The 26,174-nt window shown below is 43.2% G+C and overlaps 1 protein-coding gene across 1 annotated transcript in view; it reads right to left on the reverse strand.

The window, feature by feature from the left end:
* Window positions 1-9,898: 9,898 nt before the first annotated feature.
* The window catches only part of LOC146821928 (uncharacterized), a 477,592-nt gene continuing 461,316 nt past the window's right edge, over window positions 9,899-26,174 (reverse strand). Inside the window, exons 26-27 of the mRNA XM_085609939.1 lie at window positions 17,181-17,233; window positions 9,899-10,000 (exon numbers count right to left, since the gene is read on the reverse strand). Of these exons, the coding sequence (XP_085466065.1) occupies window positions 17,207-17,233 (27 nt within the window). The 3' untranslated portion in view covers window positions 9,899-10,000; window positions 17,181-17,206. The remainder of the gene's footprint in view (window positions 10,001-17,180; window positions 17,234-26,174) is intronic.

Genomic DNA, 26,174 nt, shown 5'->3' on the forward strand with positions numbered 1-26,174 from the left:
AAATATTAGGTTTATTGCCTTTTTCATAACATTTCAGAATAAACAATCAGGCATATAGCTGTTATCATTGGCCTTTCACCATAACCATCTCAAGCTCATTGTACTGAGAGTAAGCGTTCCATGAGACAACCATCTGCATAAAGTCATAAAAGTACAAATATACAGAAAATGTATACAAAATTGCAGTTTACAAGGCAAAATACTATGGCCTAATTGAAATGTCGGGCAGACGACACAGTAGCGGCCTGGAACTGCCCGAACTTAGGTCGTAGATTCCGACCGCAAGATTACGATGCGACTGCCCATAGGGCGGTTGCAAATATCCATTTGTCAATGGAAGCTGGTGCAGTGGGCGGAAAGGGCCCGTAGCACAAGCTTCCATTGACACATGGATGTTTGTAAACATCCCTGCACCGTATGGCAGGCACGGGGGCAGAGAGCAAGGGAGTCCTGCTAGGGGCCCCTAAAGACACTTTCCGACAGCCTTTTTATGTTGGAAAGGCCAACATGAAAAGTCTGTCGGAAAGTGCCATCATAATCCCGACAACGGAGCCGAGCCTCAAATTTGGCAAAAAATAAATCAAATTTTCCTCACATTCCTGCGGGGAAAAGTTGTGGGATCACCAAGCCCACCCAAATTTCCTACCACGCAGCGTTCCCCCAGGTCTCCCGACAAGGGCTCACGGCAGGGAAGGGCCCAAAACGTATCTTAGAGGCATCAAAAATGATTGATCACAAAACAACCTGGTTTTGCAAGGGGGTCATCTGGGTTTTTGGTCCCGGACTTGGTGGCCATCTTACCAAACCCAGACAGTTCTGAAAGCTTGAGATTCGGGGAGTCCAGGGAGGTGTGGCTTGCATGGATACCCAAGATTTTCTTACCCAGAATCCTTTGCAAACCTCATATTTTGGTAAAAGAAATTACATTTTCCTCATATTTCTGTGTGGAAAAATTGTGGGATCACTGGGCCAACGCAATTTCCTACCACCCATTGTTCCTCCAGGTCTCCCAATAAAAATGATACCACATTTGTATGGGTGGGCCAAGTGCCCGTGACAGAGAGGGGCCCAAAACGTATTGTGGAGACATCAAAATTATCTATCACAAAAAGACCTGGGTTTTTGAAAGGGGGGCACTTTTGTTTTTGTCCCCAGGCTTGGCCTCCATCAATGAAAACCTACCAAACCCAGACATTTCTGAAAACTAGACTCCTGGGGGAGTCCAGGGAGGTGTGGCTTGCGTGGATCACCCAACGTTTTCCTACAAAGCGCAGGTGACTCCCTCGCAAAACCATGTCTTTTTGTGATCAATAATTTTGAAGTCTCAACAGAATGTTTTGGGACTTTTCCTGTCGCGGGCACTAGGTCTTCCCACACAAGTGAGGTAAGACTTTTAGTCAAGTTTAAAAAAATTTACATGCATGCTAGGTTTCCCTAGGTGCCGACTGAGCTAGGACCCAAAATCCACAGCTATGCACAATGCAAAAAAGGATCAGTTCTCTGTGGAAAATGCGATGTTCTCACGTTGTGTTTTGGACTGTTTCCTCTCACAGGCACTAGGCCTACCCACACACGTGAGGTACTATTTTTATTGGAAGACTGGGGAAATGCTGTGTGGGTGGAAGTTTGTGGCTTACCACGGATTTTCAGAACTTTCCATCACAGAAATGTGAGCAAAATGTGTTTTACAAAGTTCGAGGTTTACAAGGGATTATGGGTAACAGAACTGGGTGAGAGCCACACTAGTCACCCCATGCTGGATTTCCCTGGGTGTCTAGTTTTGAAAAATGTACAGGTTTGCTAGGTTTCTCTAGGTGCCGGCTGAGCTATGGCTCAAAATCCACAACTAGGCCATTGCAAACAATGGGTCAGATTTCAGTGGAAAATGTGATGTGTCCATGTTGTGTTTTGGGCCATTTTCTGTCGCTGGCACTAGGCCCACCAAGACAAGCGTGGTACCGTTTTATCAGGAGACTTCTGGGAGTACAGAATAGTAGAATACGTTTTATTATCCATTATCTTTCTATGCATTTCTGCATTCCAAATGTAAGACAGTGTGTTAAAAAGAAGACATTTTAAAATTGTCCCCTAATTCACATGCTATTATGGCTACCTACAAAATCAGAGATGTGAAAATAACCACTGCTTCTAAACTCTATATCTTATTTCCATTTCAGAAATACATAGGTTTCCTTGATACCTATTTTTCACTTTATATATTTTACCAAAGAAATTACTGTATACCCGGTACACAATGAAAACATATTGCAAGGTGCAGCTCAGTTATTGGCTCTGGGTACCTCTGGTTCTTGGTGAACCTACAAGGTCGATATATCCCAGCAACTAGAAGGGTCCCAAGGACATAACGGTATATTGATTAAAAAAATCTAGCATAGTTAGAAGTAACAGGTGAAAATGTAGGCACAAATAGCTGGTTTTTTTAACTCAATTTCAATATTTATTTCAACTGTTACTTTCCATAGGAACCCCCTGAGGAATCAACACAAATAACCCCTTGCTAAATTCAGAAATGTATAGCTTTCCGGGATCCATTATTGGTTTCACACCCATTTCTACCACTAACTGGAAGAAAGTTGAAATAAAAAAAAATAGGCTAAGTCCCAATAAAATGACAAAACTGTGTCGAACACTTTGGTTTTCTGACAAAGATCTAACTGTTCCTGAAGCTGGGAAGACGGTGATTTTAGCACCAGAAACCTTTCGTTGATACCATTTGCAGGGAAAAAATCGGACGCAGTCTTCTGCAGCACTCTCTGCCCATTTTCCTCAAAAAAACTCAAATCTAGCTGTATTTTGCCTAATTTCTCTGTTCCCTCCAGGGGAATCCTCAAACCCTGGGTATCCTCAGGATGTTGGAAGAAAAAGACGCAAATTTAGCATGGGTACCTTTGCTGGATAAAAAGGTATGGGGGCCTAAGAGAGAACTACCCCACATAGCTAAAAAGGGTGTGGCACGGGGGAAGGCCTGGCAGCAAAGGGGTTAACTTCTATGAAAGAGAATAAGTCTGTACACAGAAATCACTGCAACTTCGTACAGCAGCTCAGCGACAATGACTCTTTACCTTCTCAGAAATGTTTCTTCAAATACTCTAAACTCTTCTAAGTTCAAAGGTAAGCCGAGACTGGGCCCAATCCACTTCACTTATCCGAATCATGCTACGTCGTGGTCTGCTGTAACTTTCGACTTTGCCTCAGTCTCACGCAACTGGATGCCTGCAGTTGGTGCTTTGATCTTTTATGCCTATTTAAAATTTTAAGCTTTAAAAATACATAACTGTCTCCGCTGGACTCCCGAGCATGAGGACCGTGTGTCCCTCTATGCTGACGATATCCTTCTGTATCTCGCCTCCCCGCGTAAATCACTGATCGTCCTGGTTGATGTTTTGCGTTCATTCGGTCGCAACTCAGGCCTGGTCATCAACTGGGCGAAATCCTGTGTATATGTGCTTTCCGGGGAGGCTCCGGCCTTACCACGGGACTGTCCGATCCAGATTGCCTCCCAAGGTTTTCGGTACCTGGGTATCTATATCACTCTTGACCCGGAGGCCTGCTATGAGCGGAATTTGTTACCCCCCCTCCGGCGTTTGAGGGAGGACGTGGTGCGCTGGCGGCGTCTGCCGCTCTCGCCGCTCGGCCGAGCGGCCTTGTTTAAAATGATGTCCCTGCCACGCTTCCTCTACGCCCTCCAGAATACTATGGACTTGGTCCCGGCACGCTATTTCCGTGAGGTGGAGGGCCTCCAGCGGCGCCTGTTCTGGGACGGGAGGCCGCGCATTGCTCTGGCTAAATTGACGCTCCCGTGGTACGATGGGGGGGTCGCCCTCCCTGACATTAAACGGTATTACTGGGCCTCCCAACTAGCTGCAATTAATCATGGCCTTTACGGGCCCGCCTTGAACCCGGCATTTGAGATGGATAAGATGCTCCTGCCCGGTGGCGATTACAATCGAGCGCTCTACTCTGGCGCGCCCGACTCCCGTCTGACGGGGCCGACGCGTGTCATGGTGCGTGTCTGGCACGCGGCTAATGCAGCTATGGGGTGGAAGGACCGTTTGACCCGGGCGTCACCGCTATATGCGTCTGAGAGGTTGGGCTCCCTGTGGACATCGAAGGGCTTCGAGAAGTGGGACACGATCGGAATCAGCACAGTGGGAGATCTCTGGACGAGGGGGGGATTCAAAACTTTTGAGACGCTGCAGGCGGAGTTCCAGCTGCAGGACAGTGAGTACTTTCGGTACCTACAGGTCCGGCATGCGCTGGGCTCCGTCTTCCCGGATGTCGCATCCATTCCGGAGTCTTCCCCCCTGGAGGACAGAGTCCTAGATGGCCATGTCCCGGACAGCACGATCTCCCTCATATACAAAAAACTGATCAACGATAGATCGTGCCTGCTGACTAATCTCCGCGAGGCTTGGGTTGCCGACGGGCTGGAGCTGGACGATGAGGATTGGATTTCCGCGGTGGCCTCTCCGAAAGAGGTGGCCATCCCGGCTCGCCTCCGTTTCGTCCAGCTCAAGATCCTTCACCGGGTTTACGTGACGGGGCCAAGGCTTCTGCGTATGGGTTTTGCTGGTGACGGAATGTGTAAGCGTGGCTGTGGTGCGTTGGCGACTTTCATGCATATACTGTGGGAGTGCCCGAAGGTGGAGCGATTCTGGCGTGGTGTGCTTGAGGTCCTGCGTGTGGTGACGCGTGTTGCGCTGCTGCCTGAAGCGAGGAGATGCTTGCTGAATGTATGGGAACCGAATGACTATTCGGTCCCGCAGAAGCGGTGGGTGACTCTGGGATACATGATAGCCAAGCGCGACATTGCTCAATTGTGGGGATCCCAGAGGCCCCCTGCGGTGTCGGCCTGGAAAGAGCATATGGATTGGTGTATGTTTCGTGAAAAGGTGGTGTATGTGGCGAGAGGTAAGCCTGGGGCGTGGGTGAAACTCTGGGGCCCCTGGAACGCCTACCGCGGGGGTATTTGTGAGCCACCACTGCTACCGGCTGCCTCGCCTGCTCCGTCTCCCTAGACGGCCCCCCTCCCTCAGCCGCGGGCGCGCGGTCCCCCAGTCCCTGATCTATTCCCATTCCCCTCTCCAGAGTTCTGCTGCTGGTTTGGATCCCCCACTTATGGAGCACGTGCTGTTATTTTGGATCGCGGGTTGCCTTGCGGGTGGGGTTTTTTGGTGTTGTTTTGTTTCAAGAAAAGGGAACCGTACTGTGGGCTTGGAGCTGTGTGGCCTGCACCATTGATTACTCCTGTTTCACTGCTCTGCACTGCCTAGAGACTTTTACTGTAAGTGTGCAATATGTTTTTGTCATTCTAGCGGCCGGCCGGATGGTTGTAGGCCCATACCTGTAACTTTTACGAACTGCAATAAACGGTTTCAAAAAAAAAAAAAAAAAAAAAAAAAAAATACATAACTTCAGTTCTACTGATTGGACTTTTGTCAGTTTGTTGTCAAATTATTTTATGAAATTTACTATATTTTTCTAAAATTGGATGGGATTTTATTTGTATTGTGATTTCACTTTATTATTGTTGAAGTGCTGCATAAATACTTTACAGATTTCCTCTAAATTTAGCCTTGCTGCTTTTGAGCTAAGCTACCAGAGAGTTAAGCACAGGTTAAGTTAGTGTTTTTTTGTGGTTCTCCCTGAGAAGGATTGGGGCTTTTGTCTGAGTTTGGGTTCACTTCCCTCAACCAACAACCCAATTTCTCACACTCACCAACACCAAAACCCCTGTATACTATGGTAATCTGTGAAATTCCATGTATCTACCTACAAGCTTTAGCATACTGTAATAACTATTCATCCTTAAAGGCTTTTGTCTTAAATGCATGCATTTCACAATAAGTAGGCCTGGGCCTACTGGCTTTGCCAAACCGTTTAATTAATAAGCAGCTCAAACCTATGAAATGTGACATGACAATGAACAAATTAAGTCTTTACCGTTTATCATAAGCTTGACACTTACCCACCAAGAGCCTAATCAGGTGCACATAAGCTGGCAACCAATATGCATACAGTGATAAAAGTACAATTGGCTCAGCAAAATGCTATCTCTCCTTGGACGGCCTAACAAGGATTCTGGCAGAGCAAACGTTTTATATCCATGGTTTGTCAAACTGAGAGACCAATAACTAAAAAACATTGCCTTCTATGCAATCAGTGAGATTCCATGTAACAAAATACCTATCTCTAGGCTTTCATATAGAGTAATAACATTCCACAAAAATTCCTGTCTACTTTAACTTATGCGTTTCACAATAATTTGATCAGACCTAGGGTCTTTCACATAACATATCATAATAAACAGATTAGTCCTATAGGCATGTGTTAGAAATGGGGGTCTCTAGTTCGCAGAGGTAGGTACCTTTGTCCAAATAGGGACCCTTGCTCCTAGTCAGGGTAAGGGGGACACACACTTTAGATAACCCCTGCTCACCCCCTGGTAGCTTGGTGCAAGCAGACAGACTTATCCCAATGGCAATGTGTAAAGTATTTGTAATCAAAACACACAGTAATACAGTGATAACACCACAAATAGACACCACACTAGTTAAAAAAAATAAAGTATCTTTATCTAAACTCAACAAGACCAAATCGACAAAAATCCAACATACATGTAATAAGTATATGACTTTAAAAAAGGTTTCAAACTACTTGCCCTATAGAAGACCATGGATAAGTGATTTCTCACAAAGTTCCTGTAGATGCATCACAATACACAAGGCCAAACAGTCACAGAGATGGTAAGAGTTGAGAAACAAAGAGATGCGTCAGATCCTGAGACCATGGAGAGGCGATGCGACAGTTCTGCTGCATGCAGGAGAAGTGATGTGACAAAATCCGGTCTGTAGGGGGAAGTGATGTGTCGACTCCAAGATGGTTCTGGTCTGCGGGTGATGCGTCGGGAAATTTTGCTGCATAGGTACGATGCATGGAAATCCAGGATGTGGCAGCGATCAATGCGGCGGCATTGAGCGGCGCTGCGTTGGTTTCTTCAGCCGTGATCCCTCGATGTGTTAGTTATTGCAGTGGCGATAGGTGCTGCGTCGGTTCCGCAGCGGCGCTGTGATACGTGAAGATTTTTCTTGCACAGCGGTGTTGTGTCAGGAACACAGCCGCAAGTTCAGTTCTTTGTGTTTCTTCCAGCACCCAACAGCAAGCACAACCTCGGGAGGCCCAGAACTGTAACAGGCACCTCCTGGCAGGTCAGAACTCTCAGCAGCGGAGTTCAGGGGACCTGGGGGTAAAGTCTTTGAGTCTCTGAGAGTTCAGAACAGGAGAACAGCACACACAGGCCCTTGGAAATCGTCTTCAAGCAGGTGGTTCAAAGTAAAGTTCTAGTCTTTGTCCTCTCCTTGGTAGAAACAGCAACTGCAGGCCAACCCCACGCAGCACACAGCAAAGGGACAGTACTCCTCCTCACAGCTCTTCAGCTCTTTTCCTTGGCACAGGTTCCGCTTGAGTCCAGAAGTAATCTAAAGTCCTGGGGTATTAGGTCTAATACTTATACTCCAACATTTCTTTGTTCTCTTTGAGCAAGGGTCTCTGAGGCCAGTCTAAACCAGTTCTGTCTTCATTGCTGCAGTATGACCACAGGGGGTGGAGACAGCCTTGTGCAAGGGAGACAGGCCCTATTCAGATGCAAGAAAATCTCCTCCCACTACTCTAAATACAGCCAAGCCCAATTAAGCTCAGCTCTGAGTCATCCAGGAAGGACCCGGCACACATCAACCCCCCAGTGGCTGTCTACTGTCAATGCATATCCCCAGCCCCTGTCACTCCAAAACCAGACAGTCAATCTGCAAACAGGCAGAGGCACACGGAATGGTTAAACAAGAGTTTTCCTACTTTCTAAAAGTAGCATTTCCAAACACATAATTTAAAAACCATCTTTAGTAAAAGATGTGTTAAAACATTTTGAGTTCAGAGAGCCTAAACGTTATTTCTCAATCTCGTCCCAATGGGAAGTTATACTTGTAAGATGTTACAAAGTACCTACCATTCTATCCAATGGGATAGATAGCCTTTCAATAGTGAAAAACACAATTGGCAGTATTTCACTATCAGGACGTGTCACACACACCAGTACATGTCGTACCTTTCACATACACTGCACTCTGCCCATGGGGGACCTTGTGCCTCCCATAGTGGTGTCTTACATGTAAAAAAAGGGAAGGTTAGGGCCTGGCAAGTGGGTGCACTTGCCAGGTTGATGTGGCTGGTTAAAACTGCGCACAGACACTGCAGTGACAGGTCTGAGATACCTTTTCAGGGCTACTCATGTGGGTGGCACAATCAGTGCTGTAGGCCCACTAGTAGCATTTCATTTACAGGCCCTGGCACACCCAGTGAACTTTACTAGGGGCTTACCATTAAATCAAATATGCCAGAGAGAGCATATGCACTTTAGCACTGATTAGCGACGGTAAAGTGCCTAGAGTCCTAAAGCCAACAACAACAGGTCAGGGAAAAATAAGAGGAAGAAGTAAAAAGTGTGGGGATAACCCTGCACAAAGGGCCAAGTCCAACACCATTATCATGGGCCTTCCACTAAAACCAACTCAGTCCTGGTGTATTGGATATAAGTATTGGGTGTAAACTTTGCCACAATTCAAAAAGTTAAAAAGAAGCTGTCTTTTTAATGGATGAACCCTTGGTGAGGTATAATGAAACTGCAGCAATGCAACAGCACCAGAACTAAAGAGCACAACGCAATAACATTACACAATATCACTACTGAAAAAAGCAGCAACGCAAAAGAACTGCACACACTTAATAACTCAATGCAGTAACAAAAACAGAACAAAACACACACGCTGTAGGCAATATGCCACAGCAACACAATCTAACAACACACCTGCTCAACAAATTTCCAACACAAGAATACACACACAGAATATTAACACACCAACACAACATGCCAGCACAATATAGGACACAACCTAAAACATACGAGCACAATAATAATCAATATACAACACATCAAAACAAAGCAGCATACCTACATTACAGAAGAGCAGAACACAATAATACACAAAAACAAAGCAATAGTACAGCAGACAATGGCATAACACAACAATACAATGAAAATGCATTCTATTTCATGTTGTTTTATGCAGTGTGGTATGTTTGTGTCGAGCTGATGCTTCAGCGTTGTGACGTATTGTTCATTTGTGTTTTTATTTTTTGGGGCTGAATTTTTGTTGTGATCTGTTTAAATTGTTTTTACGATTTTTTGGTGTTGCAGTGCATTGAGATTTTGGTTATAATTTTATGAATGTATAGTACTAAGTTGGTGTCTAGCCTGCCGTATTGTTTTTGTGCTTCATTATTGGGTTGTAGTGCAGCACACCATAGCATAACACAATAATACAATGAATTTATGTTGCATTTCATGTTGCTTTGAGTTGTGTGGTATGTTTGTGTTGGGTTGATGCTTCGATGTTGCGATTTGTTGTTGCTTTTTGTCGTTATTGTTAGGGTGCTGAATTTGTTGTGTGACCTGTTGAATTTGTTTTTATGATGTTTTTGTGTTGAAGTGCATTGCTTTTTTTTTTACTATGTGATGGATTTGTAGCATTTGTTGTGTTTTGGTGTACTTAATTGGTTTATAGACTGCCGTGTTGGTATTCTTTTTATTGAATTCTCTTGTGTTGTGCTGTTCCTTTGAAGACTTTATAAAATAATGCTCGGTTTCCTACAATAGCAACATGTCCCTTTAAAGTTCAAGTGCAAAATAGCAATTTACTGCTGCCAAAGGTGTTAATATAAAACCGCTTCAGCTCTTCAAATATTTAGGACACCATTCAGCAGAACACACTAACATAGACCGTATCTTAAATCACACCATGTCTTTACAAAGAAACAGGTTGCATAGAACTGTAACACATATTTTTTTTTTTATTTATTAAGAAACTGTCTAATCAGGCGAAAATGTTTGGCACAGCAATACAAGAAAGATTCATCCACGTGTCATCTGCAAAACAAAAATGAAATTAAGATTCAGTTGAGAAAAAAGTCCACTTGGTGTTCTTGTCCATAGAATAAGATGATACATTGATATATGAGTTGTCAATATGGTACATTCACCATCTTTCACAAGCATTGCTCTGACAAGATGTATTTGCACAGGTGCCTCGGGTGATGAATGTTTGTGTTTGACGAACTGGCGCACAGACATAATAACGATTTTTACAATTAGTTCGAAGTTTAATTTACATTGAAAAATTTGCATACAAAGGGCATGAATTGAGAAAGAAGCAACTCATATGGACTATTATTACTTACCAATCATAAGGATGCCACAGAACATTACTATTTTATTAGTAAATAGATACAGATGTGGAAGCAGGAGGTGGATTACATAGTTTACTGTTGTAATTTACACATAGCATTATCCTGAATATTGTCAATAAAAATAATGTAAAGGATCTCGTGATGACCCGTAGGATGTTCATAGCGAGGGGCATAGTTTAACTTAGGAAAATAGCACAGGGATCAGTTTAAGGGTGAATTCTACAAGATGAGGCAGGAGTATGAAGTGTGGCTTCAGGACTCATTGTTCATTAGCTGAACATTAGAAAAGTCTTGGATTTTACACTCTCATGATCATTATTCTACTCAGAGTGGCCACCTCATTTTCACGTCCTTCAGACTAGAGCTAAAGTCTCCCTCAATACCATAATATTCTAGTGTATTTCCCTAATGAGAGTAACCCCTTGTTAGAGGGGGTGCAAATTCCAATTCCTAGCTCATGTCAACCCCAGACTAAGTAGGACTGATTAAATGTGACAATCATCTTCTGTACTGGTTTGTGCAGAGCACAGTAGAAAAACAGGCCGTCATATTTAATAAAGTTGAGGGATAAAAGCCAACTCCAAATGATTTTGTGTGCTGTTTCTCAAAGTATGTTAAGTGACTAGGTGAAACATATAATCGCCATTGGCTGCCACATCAAGCTTGATGCTTGTTTAAAAGTGGTGATGAATAAGCATTGCTATAAAACAGAAATTCAACTAGTTGCTTGAAAAACTTCACCAGACTTTTGATACAACTGTTTCAATGGAGGGCAAGATACCTACAGACTTGACAGGTACATGATATGTGCATTGGTTATGGGATTTTAGGAAGGACCCCTCATCTTTGCACTGTCTAGCACAATCAAGATGTCTGCCAGAACATTTACTTTTTTTTTAAGCTGAGCTTTTCCTCAGGTTTCCCTTCGTCAATTTGTAGATGGTTGTCAGTAACTGCAGGAGGAATTGTAACTTTCTGTACTGGTTTCTCCTGCTAAGTCAACACGCAACTCTTTAGAAACCACAGGGATGTAGGGGGCCATCACCAGGCTCAATCCAGTAACTACTTTGACAGCTAAGAGATCTGAAAACCAGAATCAGCTTGTCTCTTCTTTTAATGACTGCTAATTTGGATATTCCACACACTTCAAGCTTAGTGAAAGGCCTAGTATTTAAGTGTTTCCTGCTTGTACATTTTAGATTTCAGTCTATTGGTGCTTCTGCTGAATATCTTGCAAGCACCTTATGATATTTCAACCTTTTGTGCAAAGTGTGGAGGGTGCCATCTTTGTGTACCTTCAACGAGAGATACGAGGGTCTGTGCTGAGGCTGCGTTGTGCAGTGGCGTTTCTGATGGGGATGCAGGCTACAACTGGATGCAAGTCTTTGAGACCGGTCTAAACCATGAAGCAAGAGAGATACGTTGGTTTTGCTTAGAGTTGTGCTGCGCCGCATCGGTTCTGCTGGATCCACAGATGCTGGCAAAGTAGCTTAAGCCCACTTTCAAGGGTCCAGTACTGGGGTGGCACCACTTGGCAGGGTAGACTCACAGATGGCAGAATTCAGGTGCAGATGCAAGGTTGTTGGAATTCTGTTAGGTCCCTGGGGCTTCATATCAGGAGGCCTGCCAACTAGCCCTTGGATTCACTCTGGGTATGGGTTCAAGAGATGCAAGTTCAGTCCTACTCAACCAGGCAAGAGGGTAGTAGGGAGCCGGTCAGCACAGCAAAGCAGGTGGCCAGCAGAGTGCAATCAAGCAGTCCTTCAGCAGCAAAGCAGTCCTTCTTCATGGCAGAGTATCTACAGCACCAGAAGTGTACTGAAGAGTTGGTGCCTGAGGTCCAGTTTTTATACCTAGAGGATGTGGTGTAACATCCAGAGCTGCCTATTTTGGAGATGAGGATCCAGGTTCGAGTCTCGGTGTCAGCTAACATCCTGTCATTCTGGGCAAATCACTTAATCTCCTGTGCCTATTGACTGCGCCTGGATACCCTCACGGGTGATTAGCCATACTCTACAAATCTAAGTTGTGCCTTTGAAGTGGGGAGAAGCTTCTAGAGCAAAGCCTTTGAAGTGCACAGATGTCCTGCCTTCCCTTCCCAGGCTCCAGAACATGTACAGAGTGTATGAAGCCCTTTGTGTGGACGTGGGATACATCCTATTCAGGGGTAAGTGAGGCTGTGCCCAGCCACTCCCTCCCATCCTGCCAGTGATGACCCATCTAATCACACCTGACTCCTATTCTGTATAGTTGTCTAGGAGGAGTACACAAAGCCCAACTGTCGACTATACCCTTTCATGTGACCAGAAACACCAAAGGCACCAAATTGCAAACACCAAAAAATGCCAATTTTCTAAAAGTGGCATATCCGGAATTGTAGTTTAAAATCCAACTTCACCAGAAGCAAGGTTTATAAATTAGGATTCCAGAGACACCAAACATGTACTGATGATCTCTTCATATTTTTATTTTTTTATTTTTAGTTTATTTATCGTTTTTACCAAACAATTCACAGAAAAAAGGCACATTGGTATGTAGTTACATCATCTTCTCAGATTCACCATCGACATTTGCTTGGCACATTTGACAATCATCCTTTCACCATTATAGTTCTTATCAGTTACATATTGCATTAATACCCCCATGTTCACCCCCTCAATGCTTTATGTCTGGCCACAATCCCCAGTTCCACCTATAGGCACTGTCCTCTCATATAATTCCTGAAGCTGACATTCATTATCTATGAACCTTGTTCTGAGATCTGTCTAGATTGCGTGTTGCGTTCCTCCTGCTTCAGGAGGTATTCCCTTAGAGGCTGCCATATGTCTTTCGGGCGCTATGTGGGTGGCTGTAGTTCAGCAAATAGCTTGCTTGTGGTGTCACGGTATGACAAGCTCTTAATCCAGCTTTTAACTGTGGGCTTCTGTCTGGTGCCCCAGCGGATTACTATTTCTTGTTTCGCTAGGAGCATTGCCACTGCTACAAATCTGGGATTACTTTTAGGCAACATGTCCACATATCCCATCAGTGCTAGTAATGGGGAGGGGTCCAGCTGCAACCCCGTCATCTGTTGGATTGTTCTAAATATATCCTGCCAGTAGGAAGCTATTATATGACATGTCCAGGTCATATGTATGAAAGATGCCGCTAGCGTGTTGCACTTAGGACATCGCGTGAATTTTGTGCTATTTATCCGGACCATCTGTTCTGGTGTTACATAATCCCGTCTTAGTGTCTTGAAGTGAAGTAGCTTGTGTCTGTAATTACACGAGACAAGCTTAGTTTGCGTACAACATCCCTTCCACATCTTATCAGTGAGCGGTTGCTCTATATCAACTGTCCAGGCGTCTCTAACCTTAGTGTCGTGTTGTAGCATTAGTGTGAGGCATGCCTTGTACAGCCGGAACGTAATGTGCTCTCTTCTGCTATCTGTGATTATTAATGTGAGCGGTGCGAACTCTTTAGGTTCTATAGGGAAAGTTGAAATTACATCTCTCAGTGTGTTCTGTATACGGGCCAGTACAAAATGAACCATGAAGGTGGCTGATGAGAAGCGGGGGTTCTCCGATCGGACGAATACATGACCATTTGGAAACAAGTCTCCTATGGTGTTTAACCCCAATTGGACGGGAGTATGCCTAGTAAGAGCTTCCAATGTCAGAGGTAACGATGGGTTAGCTAATATTGGCAGTGCTGGTGAGTATAGTTATGCCCCCCCCTGTCTTCCTGAGGAGCTTTTGCCATGCCCAACCGGTGGTGGATAATGTTTGTATATCATGTGGGGCGCGTGGGATCCCCACAGGTAGGCGTGCATTCAGTGGGGTTTGATTAGCTAGGTCCCTTTCTGGTTTAACAAAGGGTATTCGCGCGTCTGGGTGGTACCCCCATTTTAAAAATAGCTATCCGCCCAGCCATTGATAGAGGTAGGTTGACCCATTGATCCACTTGTGCATGTAGGCGTTCCATCGCTGGGCCATAGTTGAGGTGCAACACTTGTTCTTTATCTCTGTGCAAGTGAATTCCTCGATTTTTAGTCTCAGCTTCACACCAGTGTAGTGGGAATTCTCCGCACAAGTGGTCCTTTGCATCCGTCAGGTAAAGCACGTCTGATTTGCCCCAATTAATGTGGAGGCCGGCTAGGACTCCAAATTGCACTATCTCCACTAATAGTGGCTGGAGGTTAACCTCAGGCATTCTAATGTACAGCACCACATCATCCGCTTATAAAGTCACTAGTACTGGGCCATGCTTAAACTGGAGACCTCTATGTAAGTGGTCTTTCTGGAAATAACGTATGAGCAGGTCCATTGCAATTATAAAAAGCAACAGCGACAAAGGGCAATCCTGCCTGGTGCCTCTAGTTATGGAAAAGTGCCTTTAGAGTGTCTGACTACAAATGTAGTTGTTCATAAAAGGCTGGGGCATCTCTATTTGGGGAGTAAACATTGGCCAATAAAACCTTGTGCCCCGCAAAAGTTCCTGTTACTAGAGTAAAGCGCACTTCCGGGTCCGTCAGCATGGCTGTGTGTACAAAAGGCAATCATTTATTAATCAGTATTGCTACCCCTCGAGCGTATGAGCTGTAGCTCGAGAAGAACCTGTGGGGGCCCCAAGCAGTGGCGAACTTGGGCAGTGTGGTAGGTGATAAGTGTGTTTCTTACAGATAAACAATGTCAGCTTCATTCTGCTGTGCATATTGGAGCACTAATCTGCATTTCTTTTGATTGTTAAGGCCTCGTACATTCCATGTCATTAGGGCGATTTTCGTGTTACGGCGTATTTCTACCTTGTGTGCCATCGTGGTTGTTCTAACATGCTATGCCTGTTCTGTACGCCATTGATGGTGCACATGCCTGTCAATTGAACTAGTGAAACTGAATCTTTTAACATTCTGAACATTTCTATACCCATCCACCCTTACCTAGTGGCTGCCCACCAGGTGCTGTCCCTATGTTCCCTAGGATTAACTGTTGATTAATACAACACCAACTTGGCAAATTTCCCCATTCCAGTACCACTGTGAACCCACTCGGGTAGTGGCATGTGGGCGCCCCGCGCACTAGCACTGGTCTGATACATTAGTCCCACTGAAAATCCCCTCTGCTTACTCAGCCTTGCTCGCCGCGTCCTCGACCCGCACCACATGCCTTTAGCTCAAGTCAAAGTCCACTTACGCTTCTCACGACTTCTCAAGCCATTCCGCCAACAGTACTCTTTAACTACTTGTGAACGAATCCGCACTTGTGTCCGATTGGGCTCCTTGTGACGCTCCACCTGGGGAATTGCTACAGTGCAATTCGCTTGTCCCCGCATGCTGCTTACAGAAGTGTCACACGTCTTCAGGTTTGTCGAATATTTTAGTCTTCTCATTCACATCGACTTTGAGTCTCGGAGGGTATAACATCCCGTAGCGCAGGCCTAGCTTCCATATTGCAGCCTTTGCTCCAGCGAACTTGCGCCTGGTGTCCTGCACCATTGTAGTAAAGTCTGGGTATATAGAGACAGTTGATCCCTGCCAGGTCAAGTTCCCTGCTTCTCTAGCAAGCCATAGTGTTTAGTGTTGTGTTCCTATCCTTGAAGTTTAGGAGCCTTGCCATTATGGGCCTTGGGGGGCATCCAGGGTTTAGTCTGGGCCGCAATGTTCTATGTGCTCGGTCCACTACAAATGTGTCTGTGAATTGTTCGGACCCGAAAAGATCAGTCAATAGGCGTTCAACAAACTGGTCTAATCTCCCGGTGTTGGTGGATTCAGGGCTTCCCATTATGCGCACATTATTGCGGCGGCTCCTGGCTTTTAAATCTTTGTTCTTGGCGGCGACTGTCTTCATGATACGCTCAAGGCGCTCCACCCACTTAGTAGACTGGGCTGCACCATCTTCCAAGTCCGATATACGCCCCTCCGCTGTATCCAGGCGGGTTTCGTGGCAATCTATGCGTTCACCCAGACCATCCAGCCTTCTATCTAGTGCATTGAACATGGTGTTTAGCACCTTAAACACTGAGCGCAATTCCAGTAGGAGTGCGGTGGTATCTGGGGGGGCAGCTCCTCCTGTTGCGCCAGTGGTCATTTCTCCTGCTATTCCAGTAGTTTGTCGAACCTCCTGGGCCTTAAACGCTTCAAATCGCTGCTTGGGGTCTTTGCGCATCATTCCCTGTTTTCTGCACCGTCTCACAGCCTGAGTCGCGCTCTCCCCCATAGTTGATTTGCAGCCCCCATGGTCTCTTCCATCCAGCTCTCAGGTAAAGGGCGATTTGTGGTGGGGGAGCAGTGTCGCAAGTGCCGCGCTTACTGCAGGCTCCCAGATCTCAGCGGCTGTGTTACTCTTATTTAAGCCCCCGGGGCCCCAGTTCTGTTGTGCGTTCAGGTGCCCGCTGCCTTGCCCTGCGGCACCTCTATGGGACCAGCAACACGAGTCAGCTACTCGATGAGATCGCGCTTATGGGGGAGGCCGCAATCCCCGCTGGGCCCGCTTCCCTTACTCGGAGCGCCACAACTACACACCCGCGTCACGAGCTGGTGAAGCTCCCGAGTCCCGGTCCGTGCTGGTGATCCACTGCATGAAGGTGGTCCAAGGGGGCAAGGAGGGGGGATGCCGCTTACTTGTACATGTTACTGCTTTCAGGGAGATTGCACTCCTTACCGCGGCTCCCTCGCTGGGTCTTCGGAGAGTGGCGTCATCACGCCCCTGTCGCCAAACTATTCAATAAAATACTCCAGAATGGTATTAATCTAGCTATTGTTGAACCCTGTTTACTCATGTTATGCTAACTGCTTCATTCACGTATATCAGCCAAAATTATATGACAAGGGCAATCAAACTACAACACAACAGTTTGCATGTTATTCAGCTGACACTTACCTGCATTAAAGAGCAACATCATAGTTCTAACTGTACATCAGGAGCTTCAAAAACTGTAAAAGAAAAGACATTTTGTTACTTTGGTGAATTCAAAGTTCAAACTTACCCAATTATTTCAATTAACTACAAGCACTGAGTTTCTTCAACAAAGCCACAATTCCCTCCTACACATAAGTATCTCCAAACTCTTTGTGGTTCTGAGTTCAATAAAAACAACAGACTAAGGTGCACAAAAATACCTATGTACATTGCTAAAATACAGTCACTATTTATCTTTTGCTAAGGCCCACTGTGGACCTACTTTCTTAATGTAATAAAACATTCCCATACGGACAAAATGTACAGGGAGTAATACACATAAAAAAGCATTGACAAAGCCAATGGTTTTCACCTGTGCAAGATCTATATGCCTTTTCAATGTTTTTTAGACATGTTGCATGGACCGCTGTGAAACATAGCCTAAAGTAAAGAAAAAAAAGCGAAATGACACAACTAGCGTTGACTGTCATGTTTTTTTCTTTTCGTCATGTTGCACAGGGTTCACAGTGCTATGCAATATGTCTAAAAACATTAAACAAAGCAAATTAGAACTCATATCCACAAAAGCTCAATGTTTTTAGGGGGGTAGCAACACAACAAACACTGAGATGAGTGCTTGTGGGCAAGGGTAATAAACATGAGGGAGGTGTATCCAGGAGGGAGAGATCAGTAACAACAATAAGCAACACAAGGGATGTGCAAGGGAGGTGGGAGGGAGCAAACATGGAGAGATTGTGGAATGAAGGAGGAAGCAGCAACACAAAGGAGCATGGGGGAAAAATACACAAGGGAGGTCTGGCAGAGGAGGGAGCAGCTACAACAGCTATCAGAAGGAGGGCTGGGGGAAGATGTAGGGAGCAGCAACACATGGGCAATAAGAGGAAGGGAGGGGTCTGAGGTAAGAGGCAAGACGTTGGGAGGAGGGAGAGACTGAAGACACATGCCCTCTTATAGAGTACATGTGCCTGCAGAAGCGCGTGGCCAGTGGAAGGAAAGTGACCACAGACTAGGGTGACCAACCGTTTGTAAATTTCACGGACCGTCCGTTATTTTGGCATGTTGTCCATTGTCCGTTATCATTCTTTTTACGGACACCATTTGTCTGTAATTTTGGGGATGGCAGCAAGCTGTTCTGTTCCACTAGAGACGCCCTAGGAGTTTAATGTTCTCGCTATCGGGGCCAGCTCGCACTTCTCTCTTAGACTGTAGAGGCTGCGGCAGCCCCTCCCCGCCCACACAGACTGAGGACTGGCCCATTATCATTCTGACTGAGGCTGATTGTCACATACAGAATGACAATGGGCCCTGGGGTAGTTACAGCAGGGGGTGTGCCTTCTCACGTATCGGCCTAGGGCAAGGCCTTCTGCATTTGTCTCTATGTTCTAGGTCCTGCATAAGAAATTGGATTGTAAACTGATGGGCGAGCTGTGCATAAACTCCCTCAAAGTAAGCAACACGCTCCTCAAAGTAAATGTTCAGAAAATATTTGTGTGGGACCAAAACAACTTTAACGGTAAAACGTGCAACACATGAAATCCACAACCCAATTTAGTGAAAGGAAAACTGAATGAATAAAACAACAAAAACTTTTTAAGGGGATCAAGATGTATGATTATTATTTTAAAGAAAAAGCAAATGTGCCCATGGACAACAGTGACGATCTCATCTGTCAATGTTGGACTATGTGTATAGGTGACTGGGTTGTAGGTACCTTTTCAGGCAAACCACAATAATGCACGGCTCCCAGCAGTTCACTGTAATCAAGTTTTACCTTGGGACTTTGGGGGGTCTTTTAAAGTATGGTAGGCAGCCCAATAGTTCATTGGAGTCCCTTTCTCATCAACCATGCTTGGAGATCTCCACCAAGTCCGCAGACATCATTTTACCATAAGAGCTTCCACCAGTGCAGCAGAAGTACTTTTGTCAAAAGCAAAATACCAGCTGACTGCCATGATATGGTGGCCAGTAGACATTTTATTTTGCAGACACAATGCCCCAGACTGGTTTTTATTTATGCAAAGTTAAACAACAGCAGCTCTAGCATGTAGACAGAACATTTTCTTTTAATAAATATTTTTTTCATTTATTTTTTATATGTATAATAAACAGATATTCATCACAACCTTAACATCTATCGTGAAAGATACCTTCACAAAGGACATTGCTACATCGGCAAAGTCCATCCGAGCAGATCTTCCAGACTACTCTCACCAAACATGCCTGCTCAGGACCATGAACTGTAAACACAATATCAAACTGGACAACCCAATGCAGTAACTATATAAATAGATTATGATAATGTGAAATACCACAAAAAGACCTGCACAGTTGTTCAAAGCTGTGCACAAACTGTAAAACTGTGAAGTGCACGATTGTTAACCTAATATAAACTTATTTTGACTTTTACTTATGTTGGTTTTCTATTTACTTAGTTGTATACTATTGCGCGACCACCTCCGATGTGTCTGTAAAACGCACCTTTTGTCCCAAATGTTTGATCTGTATTTTTACCTTCTGTCCAGAATTTTGACACTTTGTCCTAAATTTTTACACTCACTGTCCTGAATTTGCACCCATGCCAGTTGGTCACCCTACCACAGACAGGAAACTGTACTTGGTCCATGTTCCATGGCAAGGACAAACGTTGAAACCCCTGCAGGAATTAGGAGGTGAGCAGGAGGCAGTGACCAATAACAAGCAAGGAAACAAGTGTGACGACTCAGACAATCAATGGTAAATAATTGTAAGTTTTGGGCGCATTCTAAGCCCATTTTAAGATTTTTCTTTTTTTAACAAAAGATTTTGCTGACAGCGTATGAGATAACTAAAGCGAAACCTAAAAAAAATCACATCTTCCCTGCAAACTGTAGAAGCAAATCTAAACTTGACAATTCCATAATACATATATGCTCAGTTAAAGGAGCACCAAAGGAAAAAACCTAAGGGTCAGTAGCAGTCCTACTGCTGCTTCTGGTCAAGCAGCAATTATGTTTTTCCTATAATTGAAATTTCCTTTGATGATTATTCTATATCCCTAATAACGCTGCTAGATTTCTGCATATGACTCCATATATGTGCATCTTATTAGTATGCTATGACAGAATGGAAAGACATTGTACTAGAATTCTTCTTCACTAAAATAAGTCACAAAATGTACTTCTAAATGGATGTGTCTGAATATGTTCCATTTCCATATTTCTTTTACTTTTCCAGGGATAATCTCCACTTCTGTGCTTTTCATTTTATAACAGGAAATGCCTGAAACATTCTTGTTCACATTGAACATCTATTTATGTCAGTGTATAAGACTCAATTGTAAATGCGTTGTCTCCCGTAGGAGTAACGTCCTTTACTCAGCACTCCGTTATTGTCAAAATTCAAATAATGGTAATCCAGTTGATAATGCTTTCTTTGACAATTTGTTTTTTAATTCGAATTGTGAACAACTTCTTTAACATTCATACTATTTCAAGCATAGTATAATCCATGTAGGTTGTCAACAAATTCATGATCAAGTTCAAAGTTCAAAATATTTCAGCCCTATGCATTTCGGGCGAACCCTTCTTCAGGGGACTTACATTTCTGAAAGCATAAAACATTATGATCAAATGACTAGGTACAACACAAATTTCATCAAAAAATTGTCAATACGTATTGCGCTAGCTCCCATTGTGATGTTAAGAAAAGTCCAAAGGTTTGTAAACGGAAGAGTACCGGACTATGAAGATTGTGAAATTCATGCAATGTGGTGTTGGCGAGCATGTGAATTTGTGTGAGAACACTGTCAGAGAAAAGTAACGTGAACTGTGACTAGAACGACTTGAATTTCAAAGGTGAAACTAAACTCCTGTTCGAACATACAATGGTTTGTGAGCGGAAGAGTACTGGACTATTAAGATTGTGAAATTCGTGCAATGTGGTGTAGGCGGGCATGTGAATTTGTGTGGGAACGCTGTCAGAGAAAAGAAACGTGAATTGTGACTGATACGACTTAAATTTCAAAGGTGAAACTAAACTCCTGTATAAACGTGATTAATGCGAACTACAAGGGCTCGCTTGTTAAAAATATTACCATAACTAAAAGCGGAGGATCAAACTGACCTTTCAAGATATAAGCATCAATTTCTATCAATCTGTCGTGGCAAACCATATGAGTTTGTCTGGAAAAAAGGGAACGATGCAAATTAGTGAACAGAGTATAACAACGATCTTGCGAAGCTGTACAAACCGTAACTACGGTTGTTAAAGGTCATACCGCAATCGGATGTCAGTCGAGTGGCGTGGTGGAATCGAGCGTTAAAACTTCGGAAGTGTTTACTTCCTTGTATATTCGCGGTATCGTGAGTCACTCGTCACGTGATTGTAAAAAATGAAAAAAGACTGTACCGTCGTGAATGTGATAATATCTGTCATGACAATGGTGTAATTTAGCGAAAACTATGTGTTCGAAGGTCGTCGTGTTAACCTATTCCATAACTTTAAGATTTGTAAGTAGTATCTTTCTAAAAATTGTGCTCAAAGAATCAAGATGACAATGTGTCAATAAAGTTTCAAATGATGAAAAAAAGAAAATTTGAAAATGTATCTCCTGTGTGTGGATGTGTTAGCATCTACCACCCCAGGATCAGTATCATGAATATATATAGGTCTATGAAGGACTGTGGAGGAACTACAGAACGAAGAAGACGTCCCGTGTCCAATAAGAAAAATAAAGAAAAATAAAGAAAACGTTAACAATAAATACATTGTAGGTATAATCAGTGTGCTATGGTCAAATTTCGTAGTGGCAAAACGATGCTAATATGATGTGGTCAAAGCGTGATCGTTAAAACGTGAGAAGGTAACAATGAGTGGGAAAATACATGTATTTTAAAACTTGTAACATTTGTTGTCAATGTAATCAATAACAGTGATGAATGTGTTCAATATGCAAAATGGTATACATAACATCATAGTCTCCTTACAAAAAACAGTGTAATTCAAACCGATCATTTAAACCTTTCGGTTGGAGTGTGTTGAGATGTGTCATCCAAAATATTTCTCTTCTCAAAAGGTGTTGAGAATTGTCTCTTCCAGGGAGGATGGGTACCTGTTCTAGTATACAAAATCGTAATTGACTGGGATTGTGATGATGCTCAGTAAAGTGTAAGGCAACTGTGGATTTGGTGTTCTTGAGTCTTATGTTGCTTTTGTGCTCTATGATCCTGGTTTTTAGTTTTCTTTGCGTTTTCCCCACGTAAGGTAAACCACATGGGCATTTCAATAAGTATATCACGTTGCTGCTGTCGCATGTGCCTGATACTCGTAGTTTGATTTTTGTTCCTTGTGAGGGATGCAATATTTCACTGCCCTGAATTATGGCGTTACAATTACTACAATTGTAGCACGGAATAGTTCCTCGATGCTTAACTGTGGTAACTTCCTCTTTGGGTCTGAGCAATTTTTTGAGATTACGAGTGCGTTTATACGCAAATCCAGGGGTGTTGTTGAATATTCCTCTGAAATCTTCCTCTTGCGTAAGTAGTGGCCAGTGTTTCAAAATGATCTTCTTGATATTGAAACTTCTGGTAGAGAATTTGGAGACGAATACTGATCTTTGTGAATCATTTTTGAGTTGAGTTGTCAGTAACTGTTTACGTTCAAGTTTCCGGACTCTTTCCTGTGCTTGGTTTAAGATGGTTTCGGGATATCCTCTTTGTCTGAATTTCTGAATGGTGGAGTTTTTAGATTGATTGTAATAATCTGAATTGGAAGAGATTCTTTTGAGGCGTAGTAGTTGTGAAAATGGTAAATGTTGTTTTAGTGAAGGCTGATGAAAACTTGAAAAATGTAAAAAGTTGTTTTTGTCAGTTGGTTTGGTGAATACTTTAGTTTCAAGGTTACCTTCATCGTTAAAGACTAAGACATCTAAGAATGGTATTTCCCTTTTATTGATGTGATGTGTAAAGCCAATTCTGTCGTCGACCTGATTCAATTCTTCAATGGCTGTTAACAAAAGGGTTTCTGTGCCGTTCCACAGTACAAAAATGTCGTCAATGTACCTTCCATACATGATGATGTGTCTGTGCCAATTTGGATTGGATAAAATGTGCTCTTGTTCGAATTTGTACATGAAAAGATTAGCATATGCCGGTGTGGCACAGTTTCCCATAGATGTTCCTGATGATTGAATGAAATATTGATCTTCCCATTTGAAATAACTGTGGTATAGCGTGAAATGTAATAGTTCCATAAGAAATACTTTGAACATTTCCTCATGGTCACTTATAGTCAGGTAGTGTTCTACCGCTTGTAAGCCCAAATCATGGGGTATGGACGTGTACAAAGATTTCACGTCGATGGTACACATGATCATGTCTTCAGTAAATGATGGTCTGTTAGTTTCCAAAAGGTTAAGAAAGTGGGTGGTGTCTTTGATGTAGGTACTCATTTTTTGGACTAGTGGTTGAAGGTGCTTGTCTAAAAACTTTCCCACTGGTTCGTGGATAGAGTTTATGGTGGAAACAATTGGACGAAATGGTGGAAAATTGGCATTTTTGTGAACTTTAGGAATCATGTAGATGTAGGGAGTTGCCGGGTTGGATTTGATCAAATATTCTTTCTCTTTGATACCAATGATTCCTTGAGAAATGGCTGCGTTCACTATTAAATTCAGAATGTTCTTGAATTCGGTGGTGGGATCCCTGTCATGTCTTGAGTAAATGTTGGTGTCATTAACGTGTTGGTTAACATTGAAATTATAGAAATCAGTATCCATGATCACAAGGGCTCCGCCCTTGTCGGCTTGTCGTATAGTTATCTCTTTGTTTTTGGACAAATGTTCCAAAGTTTGTCTTTCTTTTTGTTTCAGGTTGGAAGTTTTGGAACGAGGTTGTTTGAATGTGTCTTGTACTTCCTTTAAAACAATTTTTTCAAAAACATCGAGAACCTTGTGACTCGTGGGTGGAATGAATTTACTGGGATTCCTTAGACCCAATAGTTTGTTCTGTGGTTGATCTGCTGAAGGTTCTAGCACATTTGAAAAGAAGTGTCTTAGCCTTAATGTACGTAAGAATTTGTATACACAGACTTGTGTCTCTAGTAGATTGGAGTGATAAGTTGGTACGTAAGAAGTTCCTTTCTGTAATGTTTGCAGTTGGAGGCGCGAAATTGATTGTTTTGAGATGTTTATTACTAGGGTTTCTGACTCCTTGTGTTCTTGGCTATTGTGTCCGTCATAAGTTTTCTTTTTAGACTTGCTCCTCCGGGTTCTTCTTGTGGGACGGCGCCCCGTTCTAAAAAAGAAGGGTCTCTGCTTGTAGAAGGCTCCTGATCCTGAGTTGTAGGGGCAGATGATCTGTCTGGTCTCTGAGTGTTCATGGGTGGAGGCTGCTTTCTGTGTTGAGCTTCGTCAGAAGAGGAAGTTTCTTCCGAAGATCTTCCTGTGTTTGATCGTTGTTGCCTACGTCGTGCATATATGTCCGCCCATGTGTAGACCTCTCCGAGTCGATAATCTGTAGTGTCTCGTTTGAATTTCCTGATCTTGCGATCATTAATTTCCTTTTTTTTTTTTTTTTTTTTTTTTTTTGAAACTTTATTAACACATTGTCATCTTGATTCTTTGAGCACAATTTTTAGAAAGATACTACTTACAAATCTTAAAGTTATGGAATAGGTTAACACGACGACCTTCGAACACATAGTTTTCGCTAAATTACACCATTGTCATGACAGATATTATCACATTCACGACGGTACAGTCTTTTTTCACTTTTTACAATCACGTGACGAGTGACTCACGATACCGCGAATATACAAGGAAGTAAACACTTCCGAAGTTTTAACGCTCGATTCCACCACGCCACTCGACTGACATCCGATTGCGGTATGACCTTTAACAACCGTAGTTACGGTTTGTACAGCTTCGCAAGATCGTTGTTATACTCTGTTCACTAATTTGCATCGTTCCCTTTTTTCCAGACAAACTCATATGGTTTGCCACGACAGATTGATAGAAATTGATGCTTATATCTTGAAAGGTCAGTTTGATCCTCCGCTTTTAGTTATGGTATTATTTTTAACAAGCGAGCCCTTGTAGTTCGCATTAATCACGTTTATACAGGAGTTTAGTTTCACCTTTGAAATTTAAGTCGTATCAGTCACAATTCACGTTTCTTTTCTCTGACAGCGTTCCCACACAAATTCACATGCCCGCCTACACCACATTGCACGAATTTCACAATCTTAATAGTCCGGTACTCTTCCGCTCACAAACCATTGTATGTTCGAACAGGAGTTTAGTTTCACCTTTGAAATTCAAGTCGTTCTAGTCACAGTTCACGTTACTTTTCTCTGACAGTGTTCTCACACAAATTCACATGCTCGCCAACACCACATTGCATGAATTTCACAATCTTCATAGTCCGGTACTCTTCCGTTTACAAACCTTTGGACTTTTCTTAACATCACAATGGGAGCTAGCGCAATACGTATTGACAATTTTTTGATGAAATTTGTGTTGTACCTAGTCATTTGATCATAATGTTTTATGCTTTCAGAAATGTAAGTCCCCTGAAGAAGGGTTCGCCCGAAATGCATAGGGCTGAAATATTTTGAACTTTGAACTTGATCATGAATTTGTTGACAACCTACATGGATTATACTATGATTGAAATAGTATGAATGTTAAAGAAGTTGTTCACAATTCGAATTAAAAAACAAATTGTCAAAGAAAGCATTATCAACTGGATTACCATTATTTGAATTTTGACAATAACGGAGTGCTGAGTAAAGGACGTTACTCCTACGGGAGACAACGCATTTACAATTATAGTTTTCACCTCCTGGCTCAGGAGGCCATTTACCAGGCACCCTAAATAAATCCAACAGCATCTACCATAAACACAAGGAGTGCGACGTTCCACAATCCAATTGGTGTATAAGACTCACCCATTGTAATCTTTAGGTATCTAAAAA

Source organism: Triturus cristatus, chromosome 6 (assembly GCF_964204655.1).
Source record: "Triturus cristatus chromosome 6, aTriCri1.1, whole genome shotgun sequence".
Classification (NCBI taxonomy): Eukaryota; Metazoa; Chordata; class Amphibia; order Caudata; family Salamandridae; genus Triturus; species Triturus cristatus.